This window comes from Ptychodera flava, chromosome 7 (genome assembly GCF_041260155.1).
Source record: "Ptychodera flava strain L36383 chromosome 7, AS_Pfla_20210202, whole genome shotgun sequence".
NCBI classification, from domain to species: domain Eukaryota; kingdom Metazoa; phylum Hemichordata; class Enteropneusta; family Ptychoderidae; genus Ptychodera; species Ptychodera flava.
Genome location: NC_091934.1, coordinates 15477671 through 15493429, shown reverse-complemented (window position 1 = coordinate 15493429; position 15759 = coordinate 15477671). Strand labels below are relative to the sequence as shown.

The window sequence follows — 15759 nt, the reverse complement described above, 5'->3', positions numbered from 1 at the left end:
GTTTGCAAAAAAAAAAAAAAAAATAAATAAGAAGACAAAGGCGTAAAAAAAAAATCTGCAAAAGTCTTTAAAATTTGAATTTTTTTAGATTTTACCGACAGTAAGCAACTTTCTGTATTTTTAATACATCCTCCCGGCACATTTTTAATTTTAATTTATACATTTAGAGTGACTGTATCCCTTATACTGGAAGTTGTGATTATCTTATCTTTTCAGGACTTTTGTATTCTGATCACTTGAAAATTATGAAATTATAGAGCCTGTTTTCTACTTGTTTCCTGCGTACAAACCAAGCAGGTACACTAGGTAAAACATTGAAACTATGGTATGGTTGTCAAGACAGAAAGTTGTATTTGCCTTTTAAGATCAAGGTAAACAGATGCAGGCCACATCAGTTTCATTTTTTTCACAGCATTTTATTACAATGATGAATGCAAGAATGGGTGAACAAGTAGAAACACGTCAATAATGATAAAACAACATATCAAGTCATTATGTATTATTTTGCTTTTAAAAAGGCATTTTCAATTCTTTTTTCTCAAAAAACAGCCTCAAATAACAACAGCAACACATGTTTTAACATTCAACAATACACTACGTAGAATGCCATCTATCCAACAAATCCCAACACAAAAACACATAAAAGGGTTGAACTTTGAAAGTTTCTCGATAGCAAATACTGAATAAATCTGCATGGTTAATCGCTTTTGTGTAGCAAATTCAAAGAAATTGGACAAGCCCTTTCAGAGAATACAGATTTTTTGACCATGAATGGCATAAATTGCCCAAAAAGACAAATATTGAAATTTCAACACATCTATACACATCCAATCAATTTGGACATGCTGCTACAGAGAAATAGATGTTTTGATCAAAAAAGGGCAACAATTGCTCTAAAAACACAAATATGCAAATTTCACTATATTATTTAGCTTATTTTAGCTTCTCAGCTTGTCAAAATCAATTGTAAATCATGAGATATGCATGATGTTTGGTGGGGTGAATGTAGGCATTTCACCACGCAGTAGAAAGGGAAGCCAGGAAACCAAAATAGTCAATTTTCAAAACTATACGAAGCTACTGAGGAGCAAGAAGACCATGTTTCAGAGGAAGATGTGTAATCCGAAAAAAATGCTCCCAAAGTGCCACCAAATAACACCATTTTTATCTCTATTTTTCAAAAGCTCCAACAGCAGGAGGGGGACACCCCCCTCCTGACCTCCCCCGGCAAAAATACTCCCAAAGTGCCACCAAATAACACCATTTTAATCTCTATTTTTCAAAAGCTCCAACGGCAGGAGGGGGACACCCCCTCCTGACCTCCCCCCGCAAAAATACTCCCCAAGTGCCACCAAATAACACCATTTAATCTCTATTTTTCAAAAGCTCCAACAGCAGCATGGGGACACCCCTCTCCTGACCTCTTCCCAGTGACCGCTTGCGTGGCCGCTTGTGGTGCTTGGCACCACATGTTTGCCCTCTTTATCTTCAGACAGCGATGAACAAAAAAAAAAATTATAAATCTGAAAATTTACTCTGAAAAAAAATTTGCACAGCTAATCTCAATTGGAAAAAAAAAATTTCAGAAATTTACAATAGTAAAAAAAATTTTTTCACAATTTCATTGTGACCACCCCCCCTCCCAAGGTCTAATGGTCCATCCCTTAGTCTGGCAACTTACTCTGTACTTGTTAATTAGTTTGCTACATTGTTGCAAACTGAATGGTTTTGAAAAGCATTGAAAGGAAAAATAAAAAAGTGTCGCTTTTTTGTTTTTCCCCCAGGCATAGCCACTTGAAAATCTTTGCTTCGAGTGTCTAGTACTTTTATTGGCAGTCACGATGAAACGAATGGACGCAATTAGACCCCCCGTTTGGCGAGAGGGGTGCCCTTATTTTGTTATAAATTTTTTGGAATGCGTAGCAACGTAACGAAAACGGGCTTAAAGACAAGTTAGCGTTTTATCACGTTTTAACGTAAAACAGAAAAGGTGTCTTTATCCCTTTTTACATTTAAATGCGAGGCCAAATGAAAAGCGTTGGACGCGTTTTGCCACGGATTCCCGTCAAAGGAGTGAGTCGTTAACTTTGTTCTGAAAATGTTGAAAAAGTTATCAATTTATATAGACCACTTGGCTATCACGTGTTGTGCCTACTGATCATATAAGTGATAACACATGGACTGTTCTAGCATGATAAGCATGGAATATGTTCCTCAGTATAATATGAGTTTCAACTCTTAGAGCTGTATATATATATATATATATATATATATATATATATATATATATATATATATATATATATATATATATATATATATATCTATATTGTGCGTTGTTGTGTATGTACTCTTCTTTTGTGTTTTCTTGGTCATGGTAGACCAGACCATGGTAAGCGCCGCATCAGCAATGCCGAAACCTGGTCACACACTGCTAAATTACTGCCGAGAAACTACATTCTTTCACATAACGACAATCTTTATTATTTGCACCCTCTTAATCCTGAAATCAAAATGAACCCTGCGTCCAACTCTCTCCCAACTTCGTTTTTCCGCCCAGCCGTTGAAAATAACCGCTTGGTCAATTTATCCCGTATTATTAGATCGATAAAATATATAGCATGTCTGACAAATCCATTCTCATAATGGGACTCTAACGTCCAATTTATTTGTCCTGAAATAACACCGTCTTTACAGAAAAAAAAATTGTTTCTATAGGTAAGATGGCTTTGGTTTTAACATGACCAGTTATTCCCAGGCCATGGACCAATGATGTGCATAGTCTACAAGTGTATTTTGCCTTTGACTGAGTCGGCAAGTGACGTCATGTCTAGGTCGGTTCTTTTAGAGAAGCTTACCCCCTGTACGATAATGAAAGAGACCAACACTTCCTGTCTGTGCTTGTCAGCAGTCTGAACCAAAACATGGCGGCACCCGTGGAAATGGATGCCATGTTTTCCCTTCCGTTCGAGGGTAATTTCGAGTAAGTAAGCTCGTTTAGAGACGGATTTCTGCGTTACAAACAGTTTTTGAAAGGCTGCATATGCCATATGCTGCATTTTGAATCATATGATGCAATGCAAATGTGTCTGCGCGCTCCGACACTTGAAACGAATGGCACATGTGATTCAATCAAATCAATGTTGCATCTTTTCCTTGGGAATCAATGTTTGTTGCCATGTAGCCCAGCGTACAGGTCTGTGTGTTCCCGGTGTTATACGGCCTCCACCACAGCCCTGCAACAGTCTGGAGATAACTGGGGACTTTGCATCGAGATTCAAAATGGCGATCTCCATGGGTAAACAACTTGTCGAGTACGATATGTTTCAGAAAACGAGCGGTTTTTGGACGTTAGGAGAAGTTAATCGCATCTTTTCTGGGGTCGGTTAGGAGGTAAAGGTAGGCAGGGAAGGGATTTTGCCCCGATAGAGCAGAATTTCGGCCAAAAAGACAGTGTTTTCGTTGCGGTCCGGATCCGGACCGCAGAGTCCCCAGTTGTCTGCATAGACCGTTGCAGAATACACAGACCTGTACGCAGGGCTAGTTGCCATGTTGGTCACGGTTATTCTACCCCACGTGGGGTAGAATAACCGTTGATCAAACTTTGGAGGTTTACTGTATTATGTGTGCCTATAACATAAACGCATTTTCTGTTCTACCTAATGTGATATATCAGCTATCGAGTGCCCGCTCCATTTCTGGGAACAGTATGTGAAGATATTAAAGCGAAGTGGTCGTCGCCCTGCGCATGCTCCTGAGGGGGTCCCCCTGTTGTCAACATATCCAAGAATGCCGCACTATACGTTACAGGTTGATTATAATGTTTGCGATATTGCCGCTTGTTAAAATGGCGGCTGATCTGTCACAAGCATACCAACTTACCAAATCTAGTAATTACACGCTGGATTGAGATCACATTTGATCATGATTTTCTTGAATCAGTTGAATGGGGCTCGGCTACTGTTATCGCTCGAGCCATGGAGCTAAACACTTACCTGTACGCGTGTATATGCAAACAGACTATCAATGACCGGGCTGTAGTCTACGACATCGCTAGCAAGAACGAGAGCTTTCATTTCAAGAGGCCCAACAGGAGTACAATTGACAATAACGCAAGCTACAGAAATCTACAGCTCGCAGAGCAATGCCCGCTGCAGCAAGAAGCATCTGTTCCGTGGTGTGCATGAATGTCTGTGTTAAGAGAACCAGGTGTATGGCGTGCTACACTCGGCTGTGGAGAATCTAACTCCGCTACAAAGTTTACCCCGTTGGGGGATGCAAACGAGAATTCCGAGCACAGGTATCAAGTCAAGCGAAGGACCTTTCATAGGTCTTCTTGTTATGTGGGGGTTATCTCATTTGAAAGGGGATTCAGACCTACCCGGCAATCAGGAGGTACAACAACGAAGTCTCTGTAGCACCGGTAGGCCAACACAGCCAGCCGTTGGATCACTGCCATGACTGTGCACAGCCTCTCGATACGTCCCTATGTGTAGCCGTGCAATTTTGCCTGCCAAATGCCGCAAAAACCTGCTCGTTTTGTCTATTGTGTCCTGTCATTTGACTATTTCTTGCCACGTATTACTAGAAGAAGTTAGAAATGGTGATCAACAGTGGGTCGTGGGCCAAGTCGTCGCGGGGCGGTAGGTTGTGGGACCAGAATCATTCTCTTATATCCATGTACGTCAACGCGGTGACCGTCTCCCTATCGAAGCAACATCTCCCGTGCCCTGCTCTGGCTTGCCGATCATGCTCTTGAGTGTAATTTTGTGTTAGGCATTGTGCTTGTTGCTAGTCTACATATATATACAATGTTGATCATTTTAGTGATGTATTTTTACTGTACTGTACATAGCATTGTGTACAACCAGCGTGACCGCGCGCGATCAAACCCATTTGTTCACTGTGACTGCGTGCAGTAAACTCAGCGACATAATGTGCCGAGTGTAGTGTCTCAATGTTCGTAGCCTTACATAAGTTTATAGATAGAAATACACCACTGAAATTCGTTTCCGATCTTAATATTTTACTATTGCATGATGTTGAGTCTTACAAAGGCGTTAACAAAGTGAGGGACCGCTCCCATCTCACTCAGATTGAAGTTGAGAAGACTTATGTTTACAAAAATTTATGTTTATCAACAAAAAAATCGCGCACGCGCAGCGCGACGACCACTGCACTTTAAACCTGGTATGTGTAGATGTTGTTGTGTTGCTGCAGACGGTTGCCCACAGCCTGTCACAAGAGTGACTGTGGTCATAATTTGACAAGTCTTTGACTTTTGTCAGACGGGTTCGTAAACCCAGTGGTATTAATTAAACCTTCCGAACAGCAGTGGCTCAGCTGGGCTGAAGTAATATGTCGCCCACAGTCCGTCCCCTCCCTACCATTAAATTGAAATGAAGGTTTATCCCTTTGCCTACCAAGTTCATATTTCACCATCAGGCCAAGTTGATTAAAACTTGTGAAGCAAAACATGTCCCATATGGCGCATTTTAACAAAGACTTGAAGATTTGAAGGTCCCTGAAGACAGAGATACTGTAAACATGGTGTCGAATCTCTCTGTTTCATTCATCTTGTAAATATTTGCGTTCTCGTTTGATATTCCAGTGAGCTCAACAACTCAGATAAGCTGTGTGTTGTGGGAATTTTTGGTAAAGGACGACCTGGCCACAGCTCAAAGACGTCTGTTGTCAACAAACTACTCAACAGGAATGTTTTCCCGGTAAGTTGTGAAGTGTTATGCAACATTATGTAGGTTCTTCCATAATGGAAAATTTTGCTTTTAGTTTTAGATAACACGCATACAGAATATTGAGTGTTGAATTTATTTGAATGTAGTTTTTAACTCCTCTTTGGCATTTCATTTCATGTAGCGTACTTACATATTTCAGTTTTCATTGCTTCTGCCTTGTTGCCCTTTCACCCTCCATTTCCTAGTTTCCTAAAGATGCCGGAATCCCACAATTCCACATAATTGTTGGGATCTGAAAACTCCAGAATCAGCCAGCCCCAAAATTAACAGTGCACAATCTAAAACAACGATGTAGTCGGAAAGAGGGTTGGTCAAGTCCAAAGGCGATTCTTCCTCTTCGGAGGTAATTACGCAAAAAAACAATGTTATGTTCAGAAAATTTGTATTTGCCTGAACGGATAGTACAGCTTTCTCGTTTTCATAGTATGCCTGCATTCAGCCCGTGTATTGTGATAGGACTGGTTCTTACAGTCAGGGATGAGGTGAGTAAAGTCGGGAACACACAGCATCATACGCAGGGTTCATGTGTACCTGGGATTATGGGTGGGAACCAGTAATGTCACATGGTAACAGTGAGTTGTTTCTATGTCACAGATTCACTTCCCAGATGATGAGAATGAGGAACACACCAATCCACAGGAAAGCTGTGTAAGTCGTCTAATTTACATATCATTGGAGGTAGTAAATCACCAATGGTAATTCCCCTGGCCATAGCTACACAAATGAAGGTCCCATATCATAAAACCTCTGGAGTTGCTAGTGTTTGATATGGTGCCATATGTCTATGTACCACTGTATTTTATATCTTTATTGTGAAATACTTAGGGGTTATTACACGAAGTTTGGGCGATACCGCGTCGTATTCGAGTGATGTGTCCGTATTTTGACGAGTTGCGCAGCAACGAGTCAAAATACGGACACATCACGAGAATACGATGCGGTATCGCCCTAACTTCGTGTAATAACCCCTTTATCATACATGCATGCTTTGGTTATGACTGTTTTCCTACAGACGCTCCGAAATTAGCGACGAAATCAACTTGAAATCGACCTTGCTTCCTCCAGGCTGTACTTATAAAAAGTTGGTTGCTAAGGAGTGATGACAACCGTATCACTTCTTGATATTATTCCGCTACTGGGCCATTCCACTTCAACGGAGAGTTTATGGAGCACTTTTAATGCAAACAATTTAGATATTACGATGTCGACACAGGTTTTCACAATTTGAAGAAGATTTAGTTTTAGTTTAATATGACGGTGGATGTAAAACATAGGCGGGAGTTTTGTAAAATGAGTGTGTTTTCGTGTTTGATACATAATCTCATCCCTGCATGAAAGTTATGAGGCCGCCAAAATCGGGTCAAAATACTCGCGCCACGCTCAAACTCTATCGAGTATGAACAGCTGAGAGCACAGAGCGCAAGCACCTCTGCGACATCTATGAATGCACATACAGTGGATATAATACCCGTACCAGTCAGTTTATCTCGAAGAATTGTACATGTTCCCAGACGTCAAATATGCCGAATTTACCATCTCAGTAAGCAGATTAGTGAAAACATGAAGTGAGTACACTGTAAGCTGTAGTGTCGTAACTCGTTCGTGATTTGCTGTACGAATAAAACATTTGAAAGGTATTTCCGTCGTCTGCTCGTATATTTTCGTTCCTGGTTTGCCTAAAAAGAACTAAACTTCCTTTAACAACCTAAGCGGAAGTTCGACTTTCCCGAGATGGTACATTGTATCTGAAACCCGCACCGCATCGGTGCCACTAGACACGATCATGACCTGTGCACTGACAGGTACAAATCGGAAATATCATGTGCACCTTCAACCTTGTCTGTCGCGAGTATTTTCAGTGCGGTTGGATTTTCGTGGCTCATTTACGACTGTAAACGATGTAATTCACCGCCCAGATACTTTAAGCTCATCAACAGGAAACTTGTCGTAAAGCGATTCTATCATGATGCTCTGTCAACCGATATCATTACGTGTAATCATACATCCATGGTGTAATCTTCAGCAGCGTAGACGACACGAAAACACTACACCGTGCACCGTGCACCGGCCGTGAATCGACAGGTGTCGACATACAAATTTTCAATACGTTTGTTTGTATGTTTTTGGTACAACTGTACTTGTGCCTAAGTGCAATGCCCATGAAGTGACTGCAAACAACAGAATTTTGACCATAATCATAATGACATTTCGGATTGTCATTTGTCTTATTCGCTCAGCTGTTTTATATGTACATATACCAACGGAGGTCATGCATACAGCAAAGGTCACGCGTACGCGTCGCTGTAAGTAGTTTGGTTACAGTGAAAATATAATTGGTATTTTCACTAGTTAAATATGGGCTCATATCAGTACCGTCTGAACAATAGAAGAATGGCAAATACAGGCACAGCATGTATGATAATGATAGATCACGTATTGGAAAGGACAATGTCAGCAAATTTTATTTCTTTGGTGGGAGAATGTAAAAAAAACACTGATATAATATTGTGGTTTATCAAAACTTTCATTAAATTCCCTATGGGAAATAGTATACCAAGAAATTTACTCCACCAAGCATTATTTTCCCAATACAGGACACAGTCATGCAACCATTGCCCTATAAAAGCCCATGCGAAGAAAAGTGTTGGCTTAGGATATTTGCCCAACTGTAGTCCAATTGATACACTGTCGAGCATTCTAGCTATTATCAAATCTGCATTTCTTTTAGATGAAAGTTGATGGGACTATACTACATTGTAAACTGTTGTCTGGTAAAGCAAAATAGTGAACTCCATCATCCATGCAAAGACTGCGCAGTGGTGTCAACCAAAGACAAATACCGATAGTATAACTGAAAACAGAAAATCCAGATATTTTGTAAACCAATATGTCACTGTTTATTCCTGTTACAGAGCAAGATAGAGGCGTACTACGACCAGCGCCAGAAGATTCTATACCTGCATCTAGTGTCTGTGTACGACACTGCCGTGCTGTGTCAGATCGCACAGCATTTACAGGATAAACTCAGCAATGCAGAGAGTCATAAAAAGTGGAAGGATTTTGAACTCAGGCATGCCAAAGCATTGTTGTACTTGTTCACTGTCTGCCATTTTGTGATGGTAAGTAGGAAATCATGCGATGTGAGTGTGTACTCAGTACAATTTGTCAAGTTATTTTTTATCGTATGATGAACCTCCAGTACAGATATTTTGACTTGCAAAATTTTAGAGTAAATTCCTAGTCTGCTGCATTTATGGACTTATTTTTAAGCCAGTGGAATAAATAACTTTTTCACTGTTTTTTGAAAATCAAAAATGTAATTTTGCCTGTAAAGTGAACACACATTTATGGCAGCCTTTTTGAATTTCGAATACTGGTAAATTTTAAGCAATTTGTTTCTCTCATCCAAAAGAGCTGACCCGTGAATTTTTTATCCCAGTTTATGAAAGAGAATGGTTGGAAAGTTTTCTTAAAGAATGTTTCAGTGACACTTTTGTCAGATATTTTTTGTTCCTCAGATGTGAGTTATGTATTATGTCAGAAAATACTGGTGTTTTGACTTTTCCTTTGCCCAATGTTAAAGGGAACCAGAAGTGTAACTTTTGATGTTTTCTTATTTTTTCCTAGAATTCAAGTACATTTTGTTTTCCATCCTATTTAGAATATATAAACACAAAGTGTTAGCCATACAAAGACAGTGTATTGTTACATACGTAGTGTCACTGTTGATAAATGAAGTTGGTTTTTGAACAGTTACTGTAGACAGCACACACGTAAGGCAATGTTGACAAGTTTAAATCATTTCAAATGAAGCAGTGTATTCTTCAAACAGAACAAAAATACCAGGAAACACATCAAAAATTACTCCTGATGGAACTTTAAAATATTGTTCCGGCATACCATGGCATCATTTGACAATTTCTTGGGAATTTCTTTTTTTCTGTATAAGGTGATACACCCAACCAGTCGTTTTGACCTTCACTTAGTAAGGCTGTTCAAAGCACTGGAGAACATCAGGCAGAAAGTGCAGAATTCCATCAGTGAACAGTTGAAAGATTTACCAATTCCCAAGGAATGGCAATCCAATGGAAGGATGTGTACTCCTCGGCTTCTGTTTGTTTGCCAGCAGGTACTTATGTGTAGTAATGCATACTGCCCTCTATCAGAGACAGCTAGCGTAGTTGAAGACCAGTTAAATTACCTTTTCTGTCATCCTGAAGCATTCCTCATGCAACATTGGTCAGTGCTAATGTCTGATACTTATCAGAGCAAAGTCTGGGCAATATTTTTGACCAAAGCCATTCCATTAAGAAATTTCCTGTGTTTTCGGTGATACAACAGAGGTTGTGCAGACTTTGGTGGGAGTGAACCAAGTCTAACAAGGATACTATCATGTGGCTCTTGGTGCTTTTTACACTTTGAATGTAAATATGTGTAAAGGTTGCAATCAACTCCCCCTTTCCTTAAGGACTGTTTTGCCAATACCAATTAGCTTGTGAACAGTGCATTCTTGAAACTGATAGTTCAGCAAATTTTTAATTTTGAAAGGTCATTCTGAAAAATGCTCACATTTTCACTTTATGCGATATCATTGAAGTGAAGGATAATGCTACCATTCATCTCCCAACTACCAGTGCTTGTGTCCAAATGCAGACTTTCAATCTTTGTCGATGTGAAAACTGCATGGTCCTGAGGGGCTAGTATTTCTGTGTATATTCATTTCAGAGTCATTTAACTGCTGGGGAAAGAGAAGACGACCATGAACAAACAAAAGGCAAACCCATCTACCAGGTAAAAAATATTACTCTCCAAGCAATTATCATCTGCCAGTTCACTTGTTTTGCACCTGTTTGCATGGTTTGCTCTTATAATTCAAAATTACCAATCACATACCAGAGCAAACTCACTGTTAGGTAAATAAACTGATGAAAGGCAAAGGTCAAAGGTCAAGTTTGGATATTTTTTCACTTGTGTGCTACTTTGTGTAGCCTTTTTGCATTGCTTAAATTCTGTCCGGCATTAAAATGCAATGTACAGTGTTAAAAGTGTGAAACAATGCATCTCGGTGAAAAAAAAAACAAACACAGATTTTGTCTCTGTTCCAAATCAGTTCATTTCCTTAATCTGTGGTAAAACAAGGATTTTGGCTATGGTCACTTTTTATTAAAGTTTTATCAAACCATATGTGCATGTAATCTTGAACAGATTTAACAGTAACTGTATAAAGCTTCTTAACAGCTATAAACTGATTTCTTACTTTGTATTTGTAGAAAAAACCACCATTAAAGAGGCTACTGCATTCCCTTGAAGACCAGATTTATAGAATATTGCGAAAGAGCAGGGTGCTGACCAATCAGAGGTAAGAATCGTGCCCCGCCTGTAGAGGGCAGTATTGTGTTGCTTTTATGTTAGGCTTCACTTATATTGGAAAGGTTGGTTGAATGCATTTTGATGCATTTTCCAGCATTTTCAGGGGCCATATGTTTTTGGAAAGTCCAGGCCTTGAAAGTGCTTGAATTTCAAAGCCTCTTGGAAAGTCTTGGAAAAGCCTTTGAAAAATAAAATGAGTATTGCAGAAGTCCTGGAAAAATTGATAATGTAGCTACAAATTTGCGAAATAACAAGATGGTTAGTCTTGATATCATAAGCATAATTATGTAAAATGAGACGACATATTGTAAAAGTGATATCTGGAAAGTGATATTTTGGACCCAAAATAGTCCTTAGTAATTACTGAAAAATTGAATTTTAAGTGACTTTAATTGTATGGACCCCATTCTGTCTGTGAAAAACATTTACTTGTCCTGCCAAAATCATGTGGAATGTGTTTTGCTTGTCGGCACTGGTTTTCTATGTGTAATGTTCAATACCATTGTTGACAACTGAATTTTTAGTCTTCCCTACAATTCATGTGTCACCAATTGTATTCCATATCAAAAACATTCTGTGTTAACAAAACTAATTTTTTTGCATTTCAAAGTAGTGAAGGGTGAAAAATAAGAAAAAAATATGTTTATTTTATTGACAAAAAGTAATGAAGAAAATATTATCAAAAGTCAATAAAAATTTACGGCCATTTGGTCAAAAAATCATCCAAAAAAATGATGAAAATTACAGCACTCAAAATATTTATATTAACCTTGGTTATTTATATTTTAATATGCAATTCCTTTGCATTTTGCAGTGCTCACTCACTGTTTTCAGTACCAGCCAATCAGACATTTGTTCACATAGAAACAGATGAAGCATTGACCTCTGACCCTGTCAGTATGCTAATCACCCAACTGAATAATCATACTTTTGCCAGTAAGGAAACAGGTAAGTAACATATAGGTCTTCAGATGGTAGTCAGTGCCTCTTTTGTGATTTGTCAAATACGACATATCTTTCGACTTTTCCTTGATCTGCTGTGTATTTGTATTTCAGTTTCACTCTTTGTCCTCAGCTTTTGTTCAGCTACAGTGATTTTATTTGTATCTTCAAGTCTGTACTATGAACATGAAACTTCTCTTAAAACCTGGTGAATTTAAATTATTTATTGTACTAATATATTAGTAAGTTACTTTAGGGAAAATCTTTGCATGTTAAGCCAAATCTATGTTCAAAATAGAGCCAAGTTTTACTATCTGTGAAGTGTTTGATGGTGAAAGATTGCACATTTATTTGTGATTTTGAGCAAAAGCATCCAAGTTTGTCAATAGATGACTGTGCGCTTGTGTTGATATATGCGAAGTGTCTCTACTGGACAACAGGAGAGCTTACGTTTTGTGTGTCTGACAAGATTCCTGAAGTCACCTGTCATTACAGTGATGTTGGTGTAACACAACACTTATTCAGCATTATAATTTACATTGAAAAATAAAACGATGTATTTTTTCCCTTCTATATACATCAAGGCAAAGTCAGAACTAGAAGTTATCAAGCGTCTCGCACGAGAGCTGGCAAAGCAACGAGTGGGAGCAGTGGAAGCAATTCCCATGGCAACCGGTCAAAAGCTCAGGCCAACAAAGACGAAGAAACCCTGCATGAGTTTCTATGGCAACATGCAAATTTAGTACTGAGTGGGAAAGGTTTTGATGATAGTATAGGGAGAAGTGTGACATCCACCTCTTTCCAGGTGAGATAACCACAGACAGCATTGTCTCTATCCGTAATCGTATTGGTGTAAATTATTCCATTCAATTTCTAGCAAGGCAACTGCCCTTTTCCTCTATCCATTTAAATACATATAAAAAATGTCCATCATATGCTGTAGAACCCCTTGGGTGATTTAAAGTATAGGACATGTCAGACGTTAACAAGCAAAGGTACTTGAATTTTTTTAGAAAAACTCATTTATAAACAATGTTGAGCGGAACATTTATTGTTTATTAATTCAAAATGTATTATACCATAAATGTATCACTTAGAGAACCCTTTTTATGCATATCTGTTTATCTTCCAAAATGAAAAGCTGTGACAATAGAATGTAGACAGCTGATTTCTGCCAAATTGATATGCATATCTAGGTTATGAAATACCGTTATGTTTTTTGCATACTGAGAAATGTACTCTCACTGTCAGACACAACTTGTTCTTGATTTTATCACTGCGCTTTTTGATACACTATTCATATAATTGTAGTGACCAAAATTGAACAACAACCAGTATATGAATCTCACTAAACAGGATCTTGTTAACTGATAACTTGTTTTATTATTGCTGTTTGTCTGGCAGGTACCAAGCTGTCAGTCCTGGTTCCGTGTGTCATCAAAGCTGTATGATTTCTTCTTCAACGAGACAACAGATAAAAAAGTGCAGGGACACTGGACGACACTGAGATCCATGCTTGATTTAGACATGAGATTTTCAGAGAGGTACAGCCAACTGTGTTCTTTCCTTTGCGTTATGTGACATTTCTTCTTTGTAGGTCACTCTGACCTGCCACTCCCTGTGTAATTAAGAGATTTACATGCCGTATTTGTGAAAACTAAAATGTCATCAAATACCAGGACAGGGTAAATGGTGGATGGTTTTCATAATTATATGACAACTATCATCAGTGAAAAGGGGTCAGGAAAACAGTAGAAAGATTTTCTCACAAGTGACTGTAGCAGCAAGATTTGTCACTAGAGGGCGCTCTTCATTATCCATAGACGGGATTATGGTGGGTAGTTGTCCTTGTATCATTTAGTCAGCAATCTTGGATGTAGTGTTTTAGTTTAGGGAAGCCCAAGGTATAACACACATATTCAGGAACATAAATTGGGAGGTGCCCAAGATATTTTTCTGTGTACCTAAACCCTAGCAAAAGTACTGCAATAGCAAATTTTTTCAATATTGTCTTACATGTGTGTTCTCAAGTGTAGGATAATCTGACTTATTCAAAAAAGACAGGAACGATTCAAAATGGGATTTAACAGTTTATAAACTTTTTCCCTCTATGTACTTGCCTCTAGTCGTTGTGGTAAAGTTCTACCTCTAGCAAGCAGGACGTACCAAGACAAGCTTCCAGATCATTACACAAGTGCTGTGCATCTCAACAAGTGAGAAATTTGGGAGGGGGGGGGGGGTAAAATCCTAGTAACATAGGCCACATAGTGTCAACTGGATTTTTAAGCTGATGTACAAGTTCAAAGAACAATACAATGTGGTCTTTGTATACTGCAGAGTTAATTTCATACCCAGAATGCATCACTTCATTCCAAATTTTGATCCCCCAGCAGTGTACCTGAGAAACTTGGTCCAATCTTCATCGTGAAAAAACTCAGGTTTTCTTATGACGAAACTTGACCCCCTAGGTTGTTATAATATTGTTCAGTGTAGGCCCAGTATCCTTCAGTCTTGACCTTTCTAGCTTGAGGCAAAATGCTGTGTTCCATAATCAGAGTTGCAATCAGAAGAATACAGCCACTGTCTTTAAAGCAGTTTGCTCCTTGAAAGTGAAAGAGTTTAACTTTTATTCACTTTCCCCTTGACACTTTTAGCCATTCTCTTACCAAATCAAATATAAAAATCAGGGATCTCCAGATGAAGTTTGTTTTCTAGAAAAACAAATTACCTGACATTTACAAATATTTGAAATTCAAAATGGCCGCCATCCCTATGTTAACCTTATAGGAAAAATGAAATTTTCAATTTTTGAAAAACTAAGAACAAACATATGGTGAAAATTTTTCCAAGGCAAGAACTCTGAAATGAGCTGCGCAAGTGGTAGGCAAGAACAATATTGAGAAAAATTGAGAGATCAAATGTCTGTTCGTGAGTTGCATTCTGCCTTAAAAAGGTTTATTGCTCTAGTCAGTTGTGTACAAGTCTTTATTGTTCATGTGTAAAAATTTATGTTCGGTTGTTAGCTAGAAAGCAGAAGCTCAGAAAGACTCTCAAAAATGACCTTTCTTGATCCTATTTCTGTCACTCTTAGCTGTCACAGGCCATGAGGGTTTTCTCCCAGCATGCACGTGGTCCAGCCTATGAACAGTTGGCAGAGCAGCTCCGGGATGAGTGTGAGAAGTTTTGGCACAACAACAGACGACTGTGTGAAGTAGTCAGTCTGACAGGCCAACACTGCATCCATCCAGTAAGTCCCAGCATCAGTCTTTCTATTTTAACCTGTCCCCCCTGCTACCTCATGTAGTGGTCCAGCCTGTCCTGTAAATACAGTAAGACTGTACCAAAGCATGCTGAAAGAAAGGGACACATAGTGTTAGGTTCTGTTTCACCTTGGAAAATGATAGATTGGGCCAAACTATGATTATTTAAAGGTTAGACACTATTTTTAAACATATTTAAGGGACTGACATTGTTCTCTTAAAAATATCCTTCAAAGTTGACCAGAAAATTTCAAGTATATTGCTTCATCCTAGTAACATCTCAACGATTTCAACTTTTGAGAGGAAAACCATTGGTAATCAAGTTATATACTCAATGATCTTTTAACCCTTTCCTGCCAGACAGTATCACTTCCCCATCAGCCAAGTCAGTAAAAAGCGGTATTGAGCCAAAACATGATGTATTTTCACCC

General features: G+C 38.7%; 1 protein-coding gene across 1 annotated transcript in view; it reads left to right on the top strand.

Moving 5' to 3' along the window:
* Nucleotides 1–2879: 2879 nt before the first annotated feature.
* LOC139136855 (nonsense-mediated mRNA decay factor SMG8-like) overlaps nt 2880–15759 on the top strand; it is a 92902-nt gene continuing 80022 nt past the window's right edge. The window contains exons 1-12 of the mRNA XM_070704692.1: nt 2880–2983; nt 5612–5726; nt 6351–6404; nt 8669–8875; nt 9706–9885; nt 10482–10547; nt 11027–11115; nt 11941–12074; nt 12653–12873; nt 13473–13612; nt 14195–14282; nt 15160–15315. Coding sequence (XP_070560793.1) covers nt 2925–2983; nt 5612–5726; nt 6351–6404; nt 8669–8875; nt 9706–9885; nt 10482–10547; nt 11027–11115; nt 11941–12074; nt 12653–12873; nt 13473–13612; nt 14195–14282; nt 15160–15315 — 1509 coding nt within the window. The 5' untranslated portion in view covers nt 2880–2924. The remainder of the gene's footprint in view (nt 2984–5611; nt 5727–6350; nt 6405–8668; nt 8876–9705; nt 9886–10481; nt 10548–11026; nt 11116–11940; nt 12075–12652; nt 12874–13472; nt 13613–14194; nt 14283–15159; nt 15316–15759) is intronic.